This window comes from Acinonyx jubatus, chromosome E4, assembly GCF_027475565.1.
Source record: "Acinonyx jubatus isolate Ajub_Pintada_27869175 chromosome E4, VMU_Ajub_asm_v1.0, whole genome shotgun sequence".
Classification (NCBI taxonomy): domain Eukaryota; kingdom Metazoa; phylum Chordata; class Mammalia; order Carnivora; family Felidae; genus Acinonyx; species Acinonyx jubatus.
The window spans coordinates 25366834-25389424 of NC_069395.1; the positions used below are offsets into that span (position 1 = coordinate 25366834).

The window sequence follows — 22591 nt, forward strand, 5'->3', positions numbered from 1 at the left end:
CCTGACCCCATCCCTGAAGGCTGTTCCTCATACTTCTTCCTTCCAGGCCCACCTGACCCCCTGTGAGGCCCTCCCTCAAACCCCTGAGTCAGAGTAAGACCCACGCTTTCAGACTCACATGGCACCTTGCACCTTCCCACCATCTGCTTCGGGTTATACAAGAAATAGTGCATTTATCTTATTTCTTTTACTAAACTGTGTACTTCCTGGGAGCAGAGAGCTAATTCTTAGTCACCCCCCCACCCCAAGGCTCATCTTAGATGTGTTTCTTTTTCAAAAGAAATGCTTCACCTCTCACCCCCAAAACATGGCCTTGGTGTCCCTCACCTGCTCTCCCACCAGCACCCTGCCCTCCACACCCCACAGAAGTCCTCACTCTGAGCCACATTAACATCTGCTTTTACTAGTCTAGACTCACACAGACATGCATGCACACAGGTTGTAAAGTGTGTCTGGACTGGCACAGACACTTGTTTCTAATTGCTTGCCCACTGTGGCATCTAGTAGGCCCAAAGAACGGTTTTCCCCAGAGCCCTTCAGACAGTGATCAGTGACAGGATGTGGGGGTAGGTGGATAGGCTTCCCCTTCCCAGGATGGGATGGTGGGGAAGCAGGACTGACATGGCCTAGCTCAGCCCAGCTTTCCAGCCACATCCGAGCACATGACCCAGGAATGTCCTAAAAATCTGCAGCAGCCGAGGCCCCTGACATAATCAGATTCCCTGTCAGGGAATTCTCACTCTGCTGCGACAGACCAGGTCTCCCTTTAAGGAATCTGAGAGTTGAGTTTCAGCGGTGAAGCTCATTTCTGAGTCGCAAACTGTTCCGGTTCTGTCTGAGTCTGTGTCTGCCTGCTTGGCCTGTCTCTGTGGACAGACAGCAGCCAGGTCCGCTCATCACTGCTGTCTTGTAGTCCCCCAGGGGCCATCAGGCTGCACCTGGCTGGAACAGGGCAGATCTCTTTTCTCTGGGGTCTTTGATCATGCCTGGCTTGCCCCCTAAAGAGGGATTCACATTCTGGTCAAAGGAAGCTGAAGTGGGGTGGGGAGGGCCCAGGAGGCGCAGGAGATCGACTCCCCACGGCCATGGCCAGTTCAGCGGTGATGGAGGAAAATCAATCATCTATAGATGCTCTCACTTTAGTCTTTGAATCACATTGCATGTATGTTCTTTGGTTCATAAGCATCCATTGAGTGCCTTTTGGGGGGCCCAGCCGTGCACTAGCAGTCTTGGGCATATCTGGAAGAATTCATAGGAATCTAGATTAAGCTTGCAAGGGACACTTAGGCTCATCTGTATGATTCTTTCACCTTATTTATGAGGAGATGTTGGCCGTCTCCCACTCTTCAGGTCTCAGCTTAAAAGGCCCTGTCTCTGAAAGCTGCCTCTGACTGACCTCCTCCTGTCCAGGCTAGGGGCTCCCTCCTGTTATACACCCCAAGGGCATTCCGTTCTTCTCCCGTCTTGAACACATCTTCCTCTGGCTAGGATTTGCTTGTTTATTTCTCACTAGACTGAGAATTCTCTGAGGGCAGAAACCATGTACGCCTTGTCACCATCATGTATATCCATAGGCCCAGCACCTAGTGGGCCCCATTATTTGTAGAATGGCTGATTACTGTGATTAGTAAAAGGTCACAGAACTGGTTGATGTCAGCAGGACTAGAACTCAGGTCTTCTAGTACTCGGCCCTGTTCACCCTCTACTACTACCTGTGCTTCCTCTTAAGAACTCTAAGAGGCCCCAGCTAGCTGGGCCCCCAGGATGGATGGAGATCTCAGGGGAGAGATCTCAGGGGACACAGGTCAAGGGAACTGTTACCTGGGCCTTGTTCTAATTTCTCAGATGATTCAGAGCAAGAAGGGAGGCTGGCAGAGGGAAGAATACCAAATTGGCTACCACCTCCCATGGCCCTCCAGATTTGGGGGAAGGGAGGCTGGTTTCCTGCCTAAGTGGATCCTCTCTAGCTACGGGATGTATTCTCCATCCCTAACACACACTAGAAAGGATCAAAGGATCAGTGGAAATAGGAAAGTGGGCAGACACTAAATGCAAAATTCAGTCACTGGGGATGTAGTCCTTCTTGATCTTGATCTTGATCTTGATCTTGATGTCCTGAATACACAGCTGGAGACACAATCCTCCTGGGGGTCTGAATCCCAGCTCTACCATACTCTCACCGGCTGGATGGCCTTTGGCAAAATAAGACCCACTTCAAAACTGGACCCACAAAAAACTGGAGTTAGCGTGAAGACACAAGGGGAAATGTCTCTTTCTCCCTATTACTCTTCACATCTAGAGGAAGGAGGACAGACTATGGATAGTTTCGTTTCTTTGTAAATGACAGTGCTCCAGGCCTTAAATACCAAGCCAAATCTCATGACCTACCAACCATCCTCCTGGCTCTGAAATCACAGAGAGGAAAACTTTGAGGGGACAGCTATACACAGATTTAGGGGACACAAGTGAAATAATAGGATTGTAATTCATTTTTTAATGGATGGGTGTTTCCCTTTGTCTGTTCCAACTCCTTCCAAAACTTCAAAAATTCCTCTACATCTTGAGGAAGCCACTCAACCCTAGAAGCGTTCTTTGATGAAGAGATAGGAACTTTCCAGAACCATGTTTCTGGGATCCAATCAAGGTAGATCTAACTGAAGACAGGTGAAGTGAGAACTCCGGAACAGCTCTCCACTAGCCCTCCCACTTGGCTGGATTCAGTCTCCATCCCTCTCCATTCCCCCTTCCCCCCTTATAGTTTTAAAGAAGTGATCCAGTGACTTCATAGACTTTTGGCTTGAGAGATGCAAAGTACTCAGATGGAGAAATACTTTGGTGACATCTAGAACTGTCAGATTGCCCCTTCGTCACAGAGAACACAGTACAGTGGAAGGACAACAGGTGGCTGTAACTAGGACAGGGTGCCACTCGGAAGCAAGAGCAGTTCCAGGGCTCTTCAAAAGTTCCAGATCCCAGTAGTACCCACTGATGTCCCCTATGCCCGGTGCGTGTCCCTCCGGGGCCCAGGTGGGCGGAGCTCCCTTGACACCTTTCCCGGCCTCGACTGGGGGAGGAGCCGGGGCCGGAGGCCCGGGAGAGCCAATGCGGGACGTCCTGGTCACGCACAGCCGGCGAGCAGGCCAATGGACGCGCGGAGGGGCGCGGCCAGGGCCTCCGGCTCGAAGCGTTTATAACAACTTGGAACGCGGCGACTTGCCGCGCGTTCTGCTGCTGCTGTGAGTTCCCAGCCCTGGTGCGGGACGTGTGCCCCGGGCTCTACCTCTCCCCTCGCAGCACGTTCCCCCTCCGCCCTCGCTCACCATCCGGCCGCCATGGAGCCGTTGGCTTTCCCCCGGCGGCCCGGCCCGGCTCCTTCGGCCGCCACCGCCCCGGCCACCGAGCTTGCCCGGCCCCTGCCCGACAGGCTCATCAAGTCGCCCAAGCCCCAGATGAAGAAGCAGGCAGTGAAGCGACACCACCACAAGCACAATCTGCGCCACCGCTACGAGTTCCTCGAGACCCTGGGCAAGGGAACCTACGGGAAGGTGAAGAAGGCGCGGGAGAGCTCGGGGCGCTTGGTAAGTGCGGCTCCCTCTCGCGGCGCGGCCGGGCGGGCGGGCTTGGGACTTGTCCGCGGGCGGTGAGGGATGGAGGCTGGGCCAGGGGCTAGTGCCTTCCTCGGGGCGGGGGGATGGCCAGCATTTAGTCTTGGCCATGCTGAGGTAGCGCGCGCGCGCGCGCGCGTGTGTGTAGTGGGGGCGGGGGCCTGGGGTATCCATTGAAGATATGTCTGCCCGTGATTGTAGGGACAATGGTCGTAGACCTGGGAATCCCAACACTAGCCAGCATACGATGATTGCCCAGTAAGTGAGGAGGACGGTTGATGCAGGGTGCCTAGAGGATAGTGTCCGATCTTGAGATGAGAAAACTCCCCAAAGAAGATGAGACTTACGTTGAATTTTACTTGGAGCAGACTGTCCAAAAGAGTGGAATGGGAAGAGGAAGTAGAAGGTGCCAGATCATAGGATGGGTTTAGTAAATGAGTGTGTGGTTGAATGAATGTATGAGGTCCAGTTTCTCAACTCAGTTCTCATAATCTGGCAGCCCAGCATACCGTGGGGTTCTGCACTGGGGCCGGTGGGAAGTAAGCTTGACACTTCGGTCCTTTCCAGCTCTAAAATTGACTCAGAGTTTCATTAGGATGCGTTTTTTATTCTGGGAAATGTGAAACAAGGCTCTGGTGCAAAGTCTACTGTGCCCCAAGATACCTTTGGGTGAGAGGCCTTTTCAGAAACCTGTCTAGTTAATTTACGAGAGGGGCGGGTATAGGCAATAGGAGTAGTAGTAATCTGTGAGACCTTGAGCAACTTATCTCTATACTCAGTTTCCCCTTCTGCGAAAACAAACAAAACCCCACAGCCTCCCTCACAAGTCGCTATTAGAATTGAATGAGATACAAACGTGAATTTAAATTGGTCCTGATACATAGAAACTGCAGTCAGAACTGATACTTATATCCGGAAAGGCGAGCCCTGAAAGGGTAGCAAATTTGCCAAAAGTGAGTTAACAAACTTGCACTTAACATGCATAGGAATCACCTGGAGTGCTTCTTTTAAAATACTTATTCTTTGGTTCCACTTGCAGAGGATTTTATTCCAGAGGTCTAGGACGGGGCCAGATAACTTGCATTTCTAGCAAGGTTTTTAGGGCAGGTGATCTAGGGACTGACTGTTTTGCCACCTTCAAATGGGTACTGGTTATGAGACATGCATGTGTGTGTGTGTGTCTGTGTGTCCGTGGTTTACCCTATTGGCTGTGGGAGCAGTCACCTCCCCAGATTGTTTGCTTTTGCAGCCAGTAACTGGTTTGAAATTCAAGAAGTCATTTCATTGGTGAAGGAGAGTGGATGCTGGAGAAAGGGAGTGGATTATGGCCTCATCAATAGGACCGAGTATGTTTTTCCTGCTAGGGCCTGGCACTGTCCCCAGTTGCCTGCTGCCAGGTTACAGCTATTGGGCAATCATGTACTTCCTGGCTTTCCTTTTCTCTTTCTCTTTCTATAAAGTGGGAGGGCCCGGTGAGGCTCCAGGCTTGAGACCACTGGGCTCAGGCTTTGTCAGGCGCTCAGCTGGAAAATAGCTGCTCGTAGCATGTGCCTCTTGTTGAAAGACAGGCTGGGCTGGGGGACTGGGGTGGCCCAGAAACTGGGAAACTGAGATTGAAGTTGAGATCCCATCAGACTCTTGACCTGGGTCACTGTATGTGCACCTGTGTGTGTGTGTGTGTGTGTGTGAGAGAGAGAGAGAGAGAGAGAGATTGATGTCATTGATTCTGGAATGAGATAAACCAGCTTTCAGTTTTCAAACCTCATTGGCTGAAGCAGGGATTCCAGCCCTTATGACATCAGAACAGAGAGAATTCAGAAGGTACTCCCTGGCCTCCCGCAGGGGCCCAAGGTCAGTAGGAACGGGGTCTGCCCTGAATTTCCCTAATCGACAGACCACTTTGTACTTCTACTGGGAATGTGCTCAGGGTCTCCCTCTTCCTTGGAGGAGAGCTGCCTGCTGTGCTAGTGATTTCTCAGCTCTGGAGAGGAGCTGTCTTCCCCACTCCACCCCCATCCCTGCCTCTTCACTGTCCTCTCTTAAGAGAGACTGACCTTGGGGGCGCCTGGGTGGCTCAGTCGATTGAGCGTCCGACTTTGGCTCAGGTCATGATCTCACAGTTCGTGAGTTCGAGCCCCGCGTGGGGCTCTGTGCTGACAGCTCAGACCCTGGAGCCTGCTTCGGATTCTGGGTCTCCTTCTCTCTCTACCCCTCCCCCACTCGTGCTCTGTCTCTCTCTCTCTCTCTCAAAAGTAAATAAACATTAAAAAAAAGAGAGAGAGAGAGAGACTGACCTGGTGCCTCAGGATCTTCTGTGAGGGAGAAGAACACCAGAATGGCTCAGTTCATTGAACTGAGGCAATTCAACAGAGGCTGTTGGTGGGGACTGGATTCAGAGAAAAGCCTGCTGGGTGACTCCCATCCCAAAATTCTCTCTACCTTTCTAGCATACTTCCCCTTCCCAGCCTACTTAGATGAGATTATCAGGGGCCAGATGGGACCCTCCAGAGGAAGGGGTGGGTGGGCAGGACTAATGGCTACTCCAGGAGGGCATCAAAGGAAAAACAAATATTTGCCCTGGATCTTCTAGTCTCTGACCACATTCCTGGTATCCAAATGACATTTCCTCCTGTGACTCTCCCAGTTCCCCTTACCACCCCTCCCCTCAAAAGAAAAACACCTGCTGTGGGTCCCTGGAATGGTAGAGCCTTTGGGGTGATCTGCATGGCAGTCTTCTCTCCAAGGGGTGCCACGAGGAGCATTAGGGGAGTCCAAGTGGATAGCGATCTGGGACAGAGATGTTTCTGTGTCTTCTATATATTGGACTGCTGCAGGGCGTTTCAAAATGTTTGCAAATGACTGGGCTGGTCTGATTCCTTCATTGACAGTTGGGGAAACTGAGGCCCAGAGAGACGATGGGGTTTGTCCTGTGGCTGGTTAATGGCATGCCGGTGACGCGGGCTCCTGACTTGACCACCCCAGGCCATGGATGGCCAACAAGGAGTCTTGGACTTGGAGTTGCCTTGAGCTGAGCCCGGCTTCCCTCCGTGTGCTTTGTCATTCCAACAGCTAGCCCGGGCCACCTTTCCCAGAGCTCCAGGCAGTGCTGAGGGTGGGAACAGTCACTGGGAACTAACTCCCACCCCCACACATGCTGACTATGTCGAGGGATCCCGAATGGGTGGACTACTCTACATTCCTGGTTTTTACCTCGTCGGGAAGGCTGGGCAGCTCAGACTCAGACCGTAAGGGCTCCAATTCGGACTCTCTCGCTTCCCAGCTATGTGACCTCTCTGCATCTCCGTTTCCTCATCTGCCAATGAAGGAATCAGACCCTGTAGCGGGGATTATAATAATTCCTGCCTCGTGGAGTTCTCAGAAGATTACATGAGATAATGTATGTAAAATGCTCAGCACGGCAGCTGACACACACACAGTGTCATTATCCCAGCCAGGCTGGCTTTGCTTGGCCCTCCCCTCTCCTGGGATACCCCATCCTGGGTCTGTCCTGCCCTGAGCGAGAGAAGGGGTTGTGCTGAGCTTTCCTAAGCCAAACTACTTTGGTCTTTGCTTTGTTCAGAGTCCTCTCCTTTAGCCCTAGCTCCCAGAGGAAGGCTCTGCCTGGCCGGCTGCCAAAGGCCTCTTCTGCGTGACGCTGCCCTCCCAGCTTCTCCTGCACCTCCCTGCTCAGCAGCCAGGAGGGAGGCTCCGGCTGCAGGCGACTCTTGTCCTTGGGCTTTGGCCAAACCACACAAGAGGGCTGAGCAGGGAAGCGCCTTGCCTGGCAACCTGGCAGAGTGGGCAGGAGGGTGGCGAGGAGGGGGCGGGCGCGGCATGGGGTTCAGGGGAGGCGGCTCAGGCTCCCTTCGTTCCTAGAGCCCTTTCCTGCTCCCTGCCTGGTTCTCTGGCAGGCTTGGTGAGATGGTGAGCCACCCCCAGACCCATCCCCACTCTGCTCAGGCCAGCCCAGCCCGGCCTAACCTCCCCTCCGTTATCTAAATGGGTCATCCTCCAGCTCCTTGCCCCACCTCCCAGATGGCAGCTGCTCCGTGCAAGGCCAGAGAGGAGTCGAGGATCTTGGCTCCAACTCCTAGTGATAGCCATGACCGGAGATGCCCAGCTTGCATCCTTTCTCCCGGGACCGGGGACCAGCACCTGCACATCTTCTTTTTCTAAGGCCTTTCAGCCATCCTCTCCTACATCCAGATTATTCCTGATCTGGGTTCCTGCAGGGGAGGCGGTGCTTAACCACCAGAGCCCCAACTCGCATCTCCCCGGCAGGTCTGTGTGTCTCTAAGTGGGACGGGGCTGCTGGTGGCGCTGCACGGGCCCAAGGCAGGGTGCGAGGCATTCCCTTCTCCAGGGGTGGGAAGCAGGGAGCTAGAGGCAGGGCAGGGCACCTGCAGGGAAATTTTGTCTTCCGAGAAGGCCGCTTCTGCAGGCAACACTTCCATCTTGCACTGTAATCCTGCCTTGGTGCGTCAGGGAACCTTGGAAGAGTAGTGTGCCTTTTTGGACTTCAGTATTTGCCATTTGCAAAATGGGGTGGGGGGTGGGGAATAAGTCCTGCTCCCTTCGCAATGTGGGCCAGCATCTATAGGACTTTTTGCCCAGACAGATTCACATAGATCTAGCCTAGGGCATCGAAATAAACCCATTACAACAATCTTTGGCCAGAACCTTCCTGGCATAGTAGCTGGTGAGCCATTTCTGAAGAACCTTAGCGGAAAATGCTACAATTTGGAAGGGAGCTTAGAGGTCCTGATGTACCAATTCATGAATGGTTCCTTTCATTCTGGCCTTTGCACAAACCTTTCTCTCTGCCTATAATGCTCTGTTGCCCCTCCCTACCTTACCACCCCCTGCTCCCCCTGGCTTGGCAAACCCCACTCATCCTTTAAGAGCGAAAACAAAGTTTTCTCCCAGAGATGGTTTTCCCTGTTCCCCCAGGCAAAGAAAACTCTTGTCTGCACTCCTGGAGCCCCTGGGCAGGCAGGGACCTCAACTGTCCTGTTCGTCACACTCGACTGGCATGGATTTAATTACCAGTCCTCCCCTTGGGCTGAGGGCCTTGGTGCAGGGACTATCCATATTTTGTCTAAATCTCTAACACCTAGCATAGCACCAGGCACATACTAATTCTTAGCAGATGTTTGAGGAATAAATAAATGCCCTTTCATTTTTCAGATGAGGACATTAAAACTAGCCACACTAGTTAACCAGCTCATTTAAGTGACTTGTCTTGAGTTGCGTGGTGCCATAGGGACAAATAAGGATCAGATACCTGATCTGGCACTCACATTTACATTATCACATAATTGTTGCGCCCGGGTTTCCTGCCCCCTCTGAGTAGGGTGGCGACATAACATGTCATCTAAACTCAGGTACTTTGGGAGTAAAAGGGGCTCTATTAATAATTATACCAGGATGAACCAGGATTATCTCCAGGCATGTGGCCTGCCTACCTCTGGGTGATCCATTCAGCAATTGTTACCCTCCTCCTTGGCTCTGGTTTGTTCTAATTCTAGAGAATGGTTGCTCAATCAACTTGCAGATCAGAACAAAGGTCCCTCAAATTAGTCCTTGTAACTGAGACTGACTCTCCACCCATGGAAGAAGGGCAGAAAATCCTATCTGGGCACTGGTCACATCAGTCAGGGATCAGCCCGATGACTTAGCCAATAACTATTTATTTGTGATTTATGTTCACCAGTAAACAGTTGTTGAACGCTTTCTGGATGCCGAGCTCCTTCTAGGCCTGAGCTGTTGCTGTATCTTCTTTACTATGACAAGCTAGACAGCACATGGCTAGGGGCCTGTCCTGTGGGGCAGGGACAGGTTGGGGAAGAGTGGCCCAGCCCTACCAGGGCAGTGACACATCGCTCTGCTTGGAGGCCTGATGACTTACCTTGTTTCCTTCATAGGAAGTGCTAACCAAGCTGCAGTCTCCTAGGACCTAATGGGGATAACTTGAGGTGGAGGGATGTGGGGGTGTCGCGGTGGTCTTTGACCTGGCCCTCGAGGCCCGAGTGGGCTTGCGGAAGAATGGAACTGTTCACTGAGGATGAACAACTCTGAGTTGGAATCCTAGACTTCCAGAGTTGAAAGAAATGGATCTTGGGGCTCAACTTTTGTGTTCTCTCTCAGAATCACTCAGGGATTCCTACCGCTGCTCGGACCCCTTTTTTTTTGGGGGGGGGAGGGACCTCATTTCTTTTAAAAAAGGTTTTTTAATGTTTATTTATTTTTGAGACAATGCAAGAGACGGAGTGAGAGCAGCGGAGGAGCAGACACAGGGAGACACAGAATCTGAAACGGGCTCCAGGCTCTGAGCTGTCAGTCCAGAGCCCGACGCGGGGCTCGAACTCACGAACCTTGAGATCATGACCTGAGCCCAAGTCAGATGCTCAACCGACTGAGCCACCCAGGAGCCCCGGGAACCTCATTTCTTTTAGGCTTTATCTTTGTTCGATCTCTCCCCCCTAAGCCTGTAATGATTTATCTCCTTGTATAGGTTTGTGTGTACAGTTGTAATATGCCTAGTTCTTACATATATGTGCATCCTAAGCTCTCAACTATTTGTTTCATTATCTAGTTGTGTGATTTTTATGTGATTTTTCTTTTACTGTCTATTAACACAATACTTAAGGCCCTTTATCTGAAGAGCTCATACGACTTTTATCTACTGTCTGATTTTTAAAACAAGGAAGTTTAGAAAAGAACTAGTCCATAAAATCTCCCCTTCAGGGAGAGAAAGGGGTATGGAGAGAAGGGTGTGCAAGAATGATTCTGCAAGTTGACTCCTCATAGTTGGAGGAGGATTCAGGCCCTCACCTCCCCATCCCCACCCCTCCGTTCAATTCTCAGCCAGAGATTTTTCTGCTTGGCTCATCAGGGTGGTTTGGAGCAGAAGCGGGGGGCGGGTCACAAAGGCGCTGAGGTGCAGCCCTGTCCCTGGCAGCTGCAGCGGGGGCCTCTCCCGTATCTTGGGGACGAGGCTCCCTGGCGACAGGACCCTCCTGCTGCCATTGTCCTTCCTGCTCTGCTCCGGGAGGGCACAAGAGCTGGGCCTCCCCTCTTTCAAGGATGCAGCTCCAGGGGAGGAGAGGGGCGGAGGGCACGCCATCCCTGGCCCGTTGCCGGGGTGACCGGGGCCTGGCCATTGTGCGCAGCTCCCCTTATGGGATTAAGGCTGTTCCGCATTCTTGTCCGATGGGGAGCGCAGGCCCGCTCGGCCACTGTCCCTGCGAGCCGGAAGCCATTGTCTGCCTCCAGAGCCCTGTGAAAGGGTGGATTAGAGGCCCCTCCCCTGGAGCTTGGTTTCCTTTTTCTCCCTGTCTCCTTTTGAACCTTGAGGGGAGGCGAACCCTCCCGGGAAATTGAATGGGAAGCAGTTTACCTCGGTCTGTGCCTTCAGATTTTTTCACAACGTGTCCACCTCCCCCCCCCCCCCCCCCACCGAAAAGGAAGTCCTGAATTTACCATTGGTGTCCTGGGACAGGACTTGTCAGGAGCTGACCAGCCCTGTGACAGCCCTCCCGGGCCCCTGCCCAGCGCCCGAGCCACCACCACTTCCCCCCCACCCTCCCCAACCACGTTTGGACAGCTCATCTCACAGCTTGAGAGCAGGAACGCACCTCACACTTGTTAGTTCAGCCTGTGTGTCACAGAAAAGAAAACCCAGGCCCGGAGCGGGGGCGGGACTTGCTCCCTTGGGGACAGCGACAAGAGCCCGGAGGAGGTCTCCCCCCGACTCCCCTGGCGCTCCCCAGGCCCGAGCCATCTGCACACACGGAAGGGCCCTTGTCCCTCTCCTCTTTCTGTTCCTGCGGCTGCTGAGTGGGACAGAGCAGGGAAAGGACAGAGACTCCTCAGCCGCTAAGAGTCCTGCTTACCAGCGATGGCATCTGGCACTTCTTTCTCCATTTCCTGTTGCCTCCGCCCTTCCTGAACCCACCGCACTTACCAGCCCGAGGGCTGACTCCTTATATGGTGTTTTCACCTTTGCAGCGGAAGATAGCCAAGACCAGAGGACGCTGTCTTGTTTGTTTGTTGCTAGGAGAGGGACATTCTTGCCCTCAACTGAAGGGATGGGTGTTTTTTTGATAATTTTTTTTGTGTGTGTGGAAAAATATACAGAACATATAATTTGCAGCTCAGTGACCTGTTAGGCACAATGACAGCGTTGTGCAACCATCAGCATTATCCGTTTCCAAAATCTTTTCATCACCCCAGACAGAAGCTTCGGACACAGTAAACATTAAGCTCCCGGCCGCCCCCACCTCTACCCCGACCTCTGCCATCCCCCACCCTCGTAATCTCCAGTCTACTTGCTGTCCTGTGCGCGTGCCTATTCTGGTTACCTCGTATAAGGAGAATTGAACATTTGCACTTGTGCATCTGGCTTCTTTCACTTAGCATTATGGTTTCAAAGTTCATTCGTGCTTATGCCTGTTAGTAACTAATATGACTTTGAACAGGTCATTTCACCTCTCTGGGTACCGGTTTTCTCCACCTATATATGAGGACGATGAAACTCTGTGCCCGCCTCTCAGGACTGTTGGGAGGGCCAGTGTACTTACTAATGCAACACACACTTATTCAGTGCCTACTGTGTGCCAGGCACGACGCGTGGCCTCAGGGATCCAGTGCTGAGCAAAACCAGCCCCATCGTAATCATGGCGCCGTATGGTAAATTTGCTTTGTAAATCACAAAGCATGGGCCTTACAGATGCAGGCTGTACTTTCCTTGTTCATCTGTGGACTCTGGGTGAGGTCATTGGCCCCTACGCCTCCCTGCTGTGTAGACTGCACCCGACCCAGGTTCTCTAGGGAAGGTGCTCTCCAGCCTCTCTGTCACCTGCCCTGGTGAGGGATGGAATGGCTTCCCTGGGTGCACGCTGTGGACTTCTAGCAGTGGCAGGTGGCCAGGGGCAGCACTCCCAGAATATCCACGGATGCCTTTATCTGCCAAAACCTTCTCCTCAGTCTCCTGCATTCTCTGTTCCCAGGTGGCCATCAAGTCAATCCGGAAAGACAGAATCAAAGATGAGCAAGACTTGATGCACATTCGGCGAGAGATTGAGATCATGTCATCACTCAACCACCCCCACATCATTGCCATCCACGAAGGTACAGAGGCAGGGCATTCGAAGCAGTGTGTGTGTGTGTGTGTGTGTGTGTGTGTGTGTGTGTGTGTGTGTTTGTGTAGGAGCAGTCAGAACAGGACACAAAGAAGTGGAAAAGACCCAGATTTTAGAGGTGGACAAAAGGTGGATTTGAAACCCAGCTCTATGACTTTGGGCAACTAATTTAATTAGGCTCTGGGTGGACCTCAGTTCCTCATGTGTAGACCGGGACAGTCCCACCTACATCACAGGGTAGTTGCAAAGATCAAATTAAATGTCACTGTGTATTTAGCTCACGGGAGGAACTCCGTGGACTGTAGGCTTTCTTGTTGTTATTCTTAGAGTTTCCATAATTGAACACTACCTCCCCAACCCAGTGAGATCCTTAGCGTCCTGGGGGAGGCTGGAACGAACGAACGGAGAGACCTGCACCTGTCTCGGGTGCGTGGGTGTTATCCTTCACACGTCCCAAGAGCCGGCCTCCTAGAATCTGACCTGGGCTCTGAACCATTCCTGCCATGGGGCTGGCTCCTACCTTTTCTCATCTTTCTTAGCCTCCTCTTGCTCTGACATCAGTGCCGGCTTTCTACTCCATCTGCCCTGCTCCCTGTGACCCAGACAACAAAGTGAGCAAGAGAGAGTGATGAGTAAAAGAGGGGGAGCACCCTCCCACGCACACCTGTCTGCTTCCAGCCTTTACATAATATCAGTTAGATGAGAAACCAGCCATAACAGTAGCAGCGGGAGGGAGGGAAGGAGGAAGGGAAGCCTGCGGCTTTGCCCTCTGTCTGAATATTCCTGGTGGGAAGTAAGACAGAAGTCTCCTCTCTTGGGTTCTGTTCGTGGAAAGACTAAGAGCAGAGCCACCGACAGGGCCCCGTGGCCTGAGCCTGTCTCACAGGGATCCTGGGCAAATGGCTGAGGAGGCTAATTGTATCTCTCTGTATTTCCCCCAGGGAAGAGTGGGTAGATGACAGAGTATTGGTTAAGCCAGGTTGAGCTTGGTGATTGGGCAGAGAGAGTGTGTGTGTGTGAATTCTCCCCCACACCCATAACTCCAGCTACGTCTGGGAACTGAGTCTTGAAGCTTAGGCTGTGGACTTGCCTGCACCTCAGATTCTGCGATTGTAGGGGTATCACAGTTACTGTGTGACAGGCAGGCCCCTCCACCCCATTCGTCCCCTGCCAATCTTCGGGAGATGTGAACCAGGGGAAGGCTCCAGTCTTCGGAATCTAGCTGCTCTCCAGGATGTACTCTGGCTGGCTCTTGACCTCCAGTTTCATGACACAAAGATTGTACGCACCCTTACAGACATATGGAGAACCACAGCAGTAGGATCTCATCTAGGTACTGCCCCCGGCCCCGGGAGATTGGGCCACCATGCGTCAGGTCCACGCACTCATGTGGGAGTGGAAAAAGAGCACAATCCTGCTGGCTCCTGGCCATGTATCCAATAGCCTGGCACCTGGGATCCCTCTTGGGAGAAGCCTGCTCTCTCAGCTCCTTGTCACAGGCTAGACAACAGTGCCTCTGGGGCTGGCTGAGCAAGCCAAACTCCTAGGACTCGTTCGACACAAAGATGCAATGTCACGGACATACATGCTCTGACACATACCCAGCCAAAGGGCCAGTTTGGTGAACCAGTCCTTTCCTACCTTTCCAGGCGGCTAGAGCCAGGGCAAAGCCTGAGTGGCACGTGAGCTTGGGGGAGGCTGATTGCCAGGAAGTCAAAGATGCTGAGGGTAATAGATATCTTATCTCCGCTTTCCACGGTACTGTGTAGTTCACAAGCCACCTTCCTATCCCTTTTTATCCCTCTTCGGATCCTCAAGGCAAACATTATTATGGGAATTATTTTTCAAGTTTATGCGCGAGGATACTGATCGTAACTATGACAGTAGGTACGATTTATCGAGTGCTTGTTTCTATATCAGACCCTACGCCCGCCTGCTCAGCCAGCCCCAGAGCTATCACTGACTTTCATCTATTTCTTACCCAGTCCTGTGAGGTTGCCATTGTATCCCACTCTTCAGATGAGGAAATTGAGGCACCCTGGTTGAAAAACTGGCCAAAGTCCCCGCTAATAAGTGATGGGGCCAGGATTCAAACCCCAAACCTGTATTCTTACTGATGTATCTAGAATAGATTTGCCCGTGGTCATAAGGCCAAACAGTACCAGATTTTGAGGCAGAGAACCTGACTTTTCATTCTCATCCATTGATTCCTGCCTTCCTGGGAAATTTGCAGGGTGGTTTTAAGATTCCTCCAAAGCCTGAACTTCCAAAGAGAAGGAGGCTAAGCCAGTTCCCTTGGCCTTACCTCGTGGTTCCTGGAAGATGGTGGGAGCTTTAGAGGCCCCTTTTCCTGCTCTTACCTGCCACTGTCCCGTCCCGTTGGCAGACATCCCTGGACAAAGGTCCTGTCTGGTTTGGGGCCAGGGAGGCATGTGTGACCCCCCACCCCTCCAGTGGGGAACAGTGTACTCTGGAGGGACCTCACGTTCCTGCCTTGCTCTGCCCCAGTGTTCGAGAACAGCAGCAAGATTGTGATCGTCATGGAGTACGCCAGCCGGGGCGACCTGTACGACTACATCAGTGAGCGGCAGCGGCTCAGCGAGCAGGACGCCCGCCATTTCTTCCGGCAGATCGTCTCGGCCGTGCACTATTGCCACCAGGTGAGCAACCTCCTGCCGGTTCTCCAGGGCTGGTTTGAACCAGAGAGATTCCATGACCCCTCCAGGATCCCGCAGGGAGACAGAAACAGAGGCAAAATTCCATCTGGACTCTGGGCCTTGGGGATGTTGGCGTCTCTGGCTGACTCCCTCGGGAGTGGAGGGGCCTGTGTCTGTTGCGCTGTGTTCCAGTGAGATGGGTATCCCTCGCCTGCCTGTGCTCCCCCAACTTGGCCCCCTTTGTGTTTACCTCACTTTCTAGGCGAGGCCTTCGTGTCGTCCTGTCCCTCTGTGGCGACCTCTCCCTGACCATCCTTCTGCCCTTTCTCTTTCAGAATGGGGTTGTCCACCGTGATCTCAAGCTGGAGAATATCCTCTTAGATGCCAATGGAAATATTAAGGTGAGCCCCGCTACTTGTTTCCAGCAGCTTCCCTACCCCGCCACAGCCTTTCTGCCGAGTGTTTATCTCTAAGTGCTTAGGGGACTCTAGAAGGAGTTGAGCAAAGCTGAGACTTAGATGTTGGTAGCAGTAGAGAACTCAGCCTTCATCCTTTCCAGTACCTCTTTTTATGGATGAAAAACTGAGGCCTCAAGATAAGCGGTGACTTACTCAAGATCCCATGGCAAGGGAGTGGCTGAGCCTGGGCTAGAACCAAAGTCTTCTGACTCCTCAGCCAGTGCTCTTGACCTCCATAAGGCTAACTGGAGTCGAGATCCAGGATCAGCCTTTGCACATAACCTTGGGACTGGCAGGGAGAGAGGGTCACAGCCCGAGTTCTCCCCACCTGCCTGCACGCACACACATGTGCACGTGCACACGCACATTAATCTGTCGCAGTTGGGTAGCCCTTTGGTACTTTTCTCCGTAGACCGCGCATCCCAGCACCAGCTTTCTGCCCCCTGCAGCTTCTGAATTCCCATGCCTGAGTGGTTAAGCTTAGGTCTGAGAGGTTCATGCTGATGAGAGAAGCTCAGCTCTCGGGGCTAGAAGGGGGAAATGGCAAGGGCTGACCCCTGCAGGTACCTGGGAGGGCTTTGATCCTGCACTCGGACACTCCTCAGAATCTTCCTGAACCCAGGACACAGTCCCTTCCCTTCCGTGACCCTTGAACTCATGCCCTGAAGCACCCTGGCACTGAGTTCATTCCCCTTACCCAGCCAATTCCTGGAGCCGGGTGGGGCTTTCTTTGATGCTAAGCAGGGGGAGGGGAGCCAGAGCCAGTAAACTCACGTAACCAGACAGGCACGAACCTTCCCATCTGTACCAATCATCTGCGTCTTTATGGGCTTCAAATGGTAACTGCTCGATAAGAGGCCAATAAAACTATAAATGAAGGAACCAGAGCTTCATAAACAGCCCCTCCCCACCCTGGGCACACATGACCCTCTGCTGGGGGTGAAGAGGCCAGGAGAAGCAGGGCATTGGCCTCTGCTTGTATCTGAGGACAGTTAGGGGAAAGGGTCTCCCTGGGAAGTAAGAAGACGGGCTTGGGGCCTCTCAAGCCCGCAGTATCAGATGGCTCAGGGAGTCCTGGGAGAAGATTCCTTTTCCTGAGCTCTGACCACAGCTCTGATCTTTGTTCTGACTTCGCTCTTGCTTCTTAGCTCTACTGGGCTGACCCCAGGCTCCTGCCACTATGTTCCCGCCCGGATCTGGGCAGAGATGAGCCCTCTGTTAGGAAGGGCAGGCCAGGCCTCACGTGGTAGTCACTGATGGGGCTGGCTTGCTTCTGAGGGCCATGGCGTTGGCATGAGAAGTTGATTCTCTCCGTACATCTGGTAGACCCTTTCTTCAGTTAGTAGTTGTCTGTTGAGTCCCATCCATGGGTCACACCTGTGCGAAGAGCTGCAGGAGGGGGAGGGGCAGAAGGAGGTGAGCACGGGGGACATACTGACAGGACAGTATGAGGAGGAAGACTGATGAGCAGGGACTACAGCCAGCCATTGGGCTTTGTGCGGAAAGGAGGTGTCAGGGGAGGTGGGCTTGCCGGGTCAGGAGGATGTTTATAGGCAGGAGAGTGCATCCCTGGAGTGGGGTGCAGCATGAGCAAAGGGGCCTGGGGAACATTGAGGACCCTGGAGGCCCCACACACCTAGGCATTCCTCATGGACATGACCTCCGCAAGGCTGTCTCTTGCAGGGCCTGAGCTGTGCTCAGGGGGCAGGGGGCATGGGCACACTTTTCCTCCTGCGAGGGCCGGGGTTTCCCTGGGATCGGGAGAGGGGCAGGCTAAGAGCTGCAGAACAATCCAGGCCTTGGTATGACCCCCACCTGTGTTTGACCCAACCCTACAGATTGCAGACTTTGGGCTCTCCAACCTCTACCGCCAGGGCGAGTTCCTGCAGACGTTCTGTGGGAGCCCCCTGTACGCCTCACCTGAGATCGTCAACGGGAAACCCTACACGGGCCCAGAGGTGAGTCTCTACTCTCCACCCACGGACTGCCTCGGCACCCCCTGTGGCTCTAGATCCTCTCAGAGGGGTGGGCTAGCTTTCCAGCTTCTTCCCTCCTTCCAGAGCCCAAAGCTCAGCCCCCTACCCTTCAGTGACTTGCCAGGTCCTCACAAGAGCAGTAAAACTGGGACAAGAACTTATGTCTCCTGACCCCTGGTCTGGTTCTGTTCCCCCTCACCCTCCGGGTTCCTGTTCTCTTTCCTGGCACCCACCCAGACTCCCTGGAGAGGCGGGCGCTCTCACAACCACCCCATCCTAGCCCAGAAGGGTGACCTCACCACTGCTCTGGTCTGTGGCTGCCCCTCCCAAGGGCAGGCAATTGACCACACCTTTCCTCACGAACCTCAGTCCCTTCTACAGTGTCACCAGCTTTGCTCCTGGGTACTACTAGAAGGAGGTGGTCCTCAGGTGCCCCAGCCCCTGAGTTCTCCAACGTGTACCCCTTTCTTCTCTGGTGTCGCCACAAGCCTGCCAGCCTGGGGCATGCGGGCATCCTTGCTGACACTCTCCCTGTCTCTCGCCCACCCTCCCTCAGGTGGACAGCTGGTCCTTGGGTGTCCTTCTGTACATCCTGGTCCATGGCACCATGCCCTTTGATGGGCAGGACCATAAGACACTGGTGAAACAGATCAGCAACGGGTCCTACAGGGAGCCGCTTAAACCCTCTGGTGAGTGAGAGGTGTGGGTGTTCTCATCCAGGCCCCGTGTGTCCTTCCCTAGCTCCTGAGGCAGGAACCAAGTGGGGGCAGGGAAGTAAAGAAGATGACCCACTGTCAATGGGGGGTAGCTCCTCACCACCCCCTCCTGCTGTCGTCTCTCTGCCTCCAGGGTCTGTGACCTCCGAGAAGGAAGGGGTATCTCTTCTCTCCTTTGTGAGATGCTATATCCTATTTGGGAAGGGCTTCTGGTGGTTGAACTTGGACCGTCTTTGCTGCAGTTTCCTCATTTCCACCTGCTTGAGTCCTCATCCTTGGAAGTCTCTTTGTCCTTTCACACCCAGTGGAGAAGGCAGGAAGCAGGGTGTGAGAACCTTGGTTTCCTCTTGAGCACAGTCTCTACCCTCAGGGTCGCATTCAGCCAAGAGAAGGAGAATACACTAACGTACAACAAGGCTAAAGAAGGGGCCAGGGGGCACCTGGGTGGCTCAGTCGGTTAAGCTTCCGACTTCGGCTCAGGTCATGATCTCACGGTCCGTGAGTTCGAGCCCCGCGTCGGGCTCTGTGCTGACCGCTCAGAGCCTGGAGCCTGCTTTGGATTCTGAGTCTCCCTCTCTCTCTGTCCCTCCCCTGCTCACACACACACACACACACACACACACTGTCTCTCTCAAAAATAAATAAACATTAAAAAAAATTTTTTTTAAGAAGGGGCCAGGGTCCTGGGGGGTCGAGGGATGGAAGAAGAAATGGGCAGAGTCAATCCCTGAAAGCTGGAGGCTGTGGGGAGCCACGTGGGCTGTGACGTGTACGGAGCGCAGGTGGGAGTGGACATATCTGACACAGGACTGAGAAGCCTTAGCGCAAATGGGGGTAACCAGTGAGAGGGGCCGCGGGGTGCCCGTTCTCGTGGCTGCCAGCCTGAAGCCCCTGTCTCTTGCCTTCCAGATGCCTGTGGCCTGATCCGGTGGTTGTTGATGGTGAACCCCACCCGCCGAGCCACCCTGGAGGATGTGGCCAGTCACTGGTGGGTCAACTGGGGCTACGCCACCCGCGTGGGGGAGCAGGAGGCTCTGCACGAGGGCGGGCACCCTGGCAGCGACTCTGGCCGGGCCTCCATGGCTGACTGGCTGCGGCGGTCCTCTCGCCCGCTCCTGGAGAATGGGGCCAAGGTCTGCAGCTTCTTCAAGCAGCACGCGCCTGGAGGCGGGAGCATCGCCCCAGGCCTGGAACGCCAGCATTCGCTCAAGAAGTCCCGCAAAGAGAACGACATGGCCCAGTCTCGCCAGGGGGACCTGGCTGACGATCCCTCTCTCCGCCCCGGCAGGGGCAACCTCAAGCTGCCGAAGGGCATTCTCAAGAAGAAGGCACCAACCTTGTCAGAAGGGGCAGGGGCAGACCCCGAGCCCAGCCTGGGCCCTGCGAGCCCAGGGCAGGCTGCCCCCCTGCTCCCCAAGAAGGGCATCCTCAAGAAGTCTCGGCAGCGGGAATCTGGCTACTACTCCTCTCCGGAACCCAGTGAATCTGGGGAGCTCCTGGACGCCGGCGATGTGTTTGTGAGTGGGGACTCTGAGGAGCAGAAGCCCCCCCAGGCCTCAGTGCTGCCCCTCCATCGCAAAGGCATCCTCAAACACAATGGCAAGTTCTCCCGCACAGCCCTGGAGCTCCCAGCCCCCTCCACCTTCCGCTCCTTGGATGAACTGGCCTCCCCTCACCCTCTGGCCCGGGCCAGCCGCCCCTCCGGGGCTATGAGTGAGGACAGCATCCTGTCCTCTGAGTCATTTGACCAGCTGGACTTGCCTGAACGGCTCCCCGAGCCCCTGCTGCGGGGCTGTGTGTCTGTGGACAACCTCATGGGGCTTGAGGAGCCCCCCGCAGAGGGCCCTGGAAGCAGAGGCCTGAGGCGCTGGTGGCAGGACCCCCTGGGGGATAGCTGCTTTTCCCTGACCGACTGCCAGGAGGTGACAGAGGCCTACCGACAGGCACTGGGGGTCTGCTCAAAGCTCAGCTGAGGGGGGGGGGGGGCGCCGCCCCATCCTGGGTAGGCTCTAAAATGCAGCTGCACCCTGAGGGGAGACCACCACCGCCCCTGCCTCCTAAGACTAGTATCCCGGCCAGGAAGGCTGAGGTGGTTTGCACTTGAGCCCTAGAGAGGGCTGGACGGGAAGTGGGCAAGTCAAGTGCATTGAGGGTTCCAAGTCTTTGGCCCTATGGAGCAGAGAAGAGAGTAGAGGGGAAGCTAGTAGAGGGAGGAGGGGAAGGCCTGTGGCCGAGAGTCCGGGTTGCCCGCTTCTGGTTCACACAGTAGGGCCACAGACACCAGGAAAGAACACTCTCTCAGTGCCAGTCTCCTTTCTTGCAGTAAGTTTTGTGCGTGGTGACTTCCTGCTAAGGTGGGGATGGAAACTCCTCAGATACAGGTCCCATCCCCATCAACCACTAAAACTGGAATGTGGCGCCCCCGCAATGTGCCTGGGGCGTCCTGGGAATGGTCTCCTACCGTGTACCCTTCCTTATTTATCTCAACAGTAAGAGAACCCAACCTTTATCTCCTCGAAGGTTTTCTCCTCTTTCCCGTCCTCCAAACCTGGCCCAAGCCTCCTGGAGTCGCTGCTAGGGATCTAAAAGACTCAAAAAGGCTCAGGCTGCTGCTATCGGACTTCATCTCAAGGGGCCCAGATTCCCCTGGACCCCACCTTGGACCTCGAAGACTCTGAACCTCTCTGGCCTCCAAGCTGCTCCTGCTACTGAGAATGGAGTGTCTATTGCTCTGGGCTTTCCGGACCCTGGGATGCCCTTATTTATTTTTATGTGTTCAGCCCTGTGTTTTTAAAAAAGTGAATCTAGCTCTTTTCAATAATGTGAATACTATGTTCTGGGGAAGTCCACTGTGATGCCTAAGTTTTGTGAACAGGGAGATATTTTTGCAGTGATTCCCTACTGATCATGGGGGGAGGGGATCAATCACATGTCCCACTGCACTGTCCGGGAGGGGGTCTCTGGCTCCCTCCCACCATGCCCTGATTCTGTCTACCTGATGGTCCCTCTTCCCTTCCACTGTGGCTAGAAAGAACCCCTGCATTAAAACCAGAACCGTGGTTGGAAGATAGCCTCTGTTGTTCTGTTTGGGCAGGTGGGGTGCAGGCCTTCGAGCCTTCTCTTAACCCACATTTCCCCTGGGCTGTCATAGGCGGGAACTGGGGCACCTGCTTAAAAAAAAGCAAAACACAGGGGCGCCTGGGTGGCTCAGTCAGTTGAGCATCCGACTTCTAACCGACTTCGGCTCAGATCATGATCTCACGGTTCGTGGGATCGAGCCCCGAGTCGGACTCTGTGCTGACAGCTTGGAGCCTGGAGCCTGCTTCGTATTCTGCATCTCCCTCTCTCTCTTTTCTTCCCCTGCTCTCACTGCCTCTCTCTCAAAAATAAATAATTTTTTTTTAATTAAAAAAAAAAAAAAAGCAAAACGCAACAACAAAGCCCAGCTCTTAGTTCCAAAAGGCTCCCGTGCTGTGGCCGTCCGGGGTTCTAGCCTGTGGAACACACAGGTGGGAGAGCCCTGGACGGAGGTTCCCACTTTGCTCTTCCTCTTCGACTTCAGCCCTAAGGGAAGGGCTGAGTCTGCTGCATCATACAGCCCTGCTCCCATCCCTCCCCCAGCCACCTCTGTCCCCCGCCCCAAGCTTAAAGACCACCCCTCTGCCTTTATTCTCTCCCTCCAGAGAAACCCCCTTTCCTCCAGTGCTGCGTGGCTGCTGCCCCTCTGGCCCCCACTGCCAGACTCCGCCGGGACGTAAAGAATGCTTGGAATGCCCCCCTCGTAGGCCAGCCCTCTCGGCCCCCTGCGGAGCATTCCCCAAACGCCAGCTCCATTGAGAAACTCCCGGGCTCAGCGGGCTGGGATGAAAGGGAGGATAAGGACAAAGTGCAGGCCGGCAGCCGGCTGGCTCCGGCTCAGGCGGGCTCCCTCCCCCCCTGCCCAAGCTGCAGCTGGCATTCGCTGCTCCCGACACCCCCCTCCCCCGAACATCCCCAGTCCTGGCCGGCTGCATGGCACACCTGTCCTGTTGGGGTA

At 54.2% G+C, this 22591-nt stretch overlaps 1 protein-coding gene across 2 annotated transcripts; it reads left to right on the top strand.

Annotated features, from left to right (window-relative positions):
* The first annotated feature begins 3191 nt into the window (after window positions 1–3191).
* NUAK2 (NUAK family kinase 2) lies at window positions 3192–21621 on the top strand. 2 transcript variants are annotated; one of them, XM_027074861.2, is made up of 7 exons: window positions 3192–3578; window positions 12617–12737; window positions 15257–15408; window positions 15741–15806; window positions 17702–17821; window positions 18396–18528; window positions 19465–21621. In XM_027074861.2, exons 1-7 carry the CDS (start codon window positions 3333–3335, stop codon window positions 20526–20528), a joined length of 1902 nt encoding a protein of 633 aa, XP_026930662.2. In that variant the 5' UTR covers window positions 3192–3332; the 3' UTR covers window positions 20529–21621. The 2 variants fall into 2 exon arrangements, with proteins under 2 accessions (XP_026930662.2, XP_026930664.2); XM_027074863.2 differs by lacking the exon at window positions 3192–3578 and adding an exon at window positions 3783–5456.
* Window positions 21622–22591: the final 970 nt, after the last annotated feature.

Bases quoted from the DNA above. Each gene is read 5' to 3' on its own strand.
- NUAK2 (XM_027074861.2), top strand. From the start codon at position 3,333: ATGGAGCCGTTGGCTTTCCCCCGGCGGCCCGGCCCGGCTCCTTCGGCC. The intron at 15,807-17,701 runs GTGAGCCCCGCT...CCAACCCTACAG, and splicing joins ATGCCAATGGAAATATTAAG to ATTGCAGACTTTGGGCTCTC. The intron at 17,822-18,395 runs GTGAGTCTCTAC...ACCCTCCCTCAG, and splicing joins AACCCTACACGGGCCCAGAG to GTGGACAGCTGGTCCTTGGG.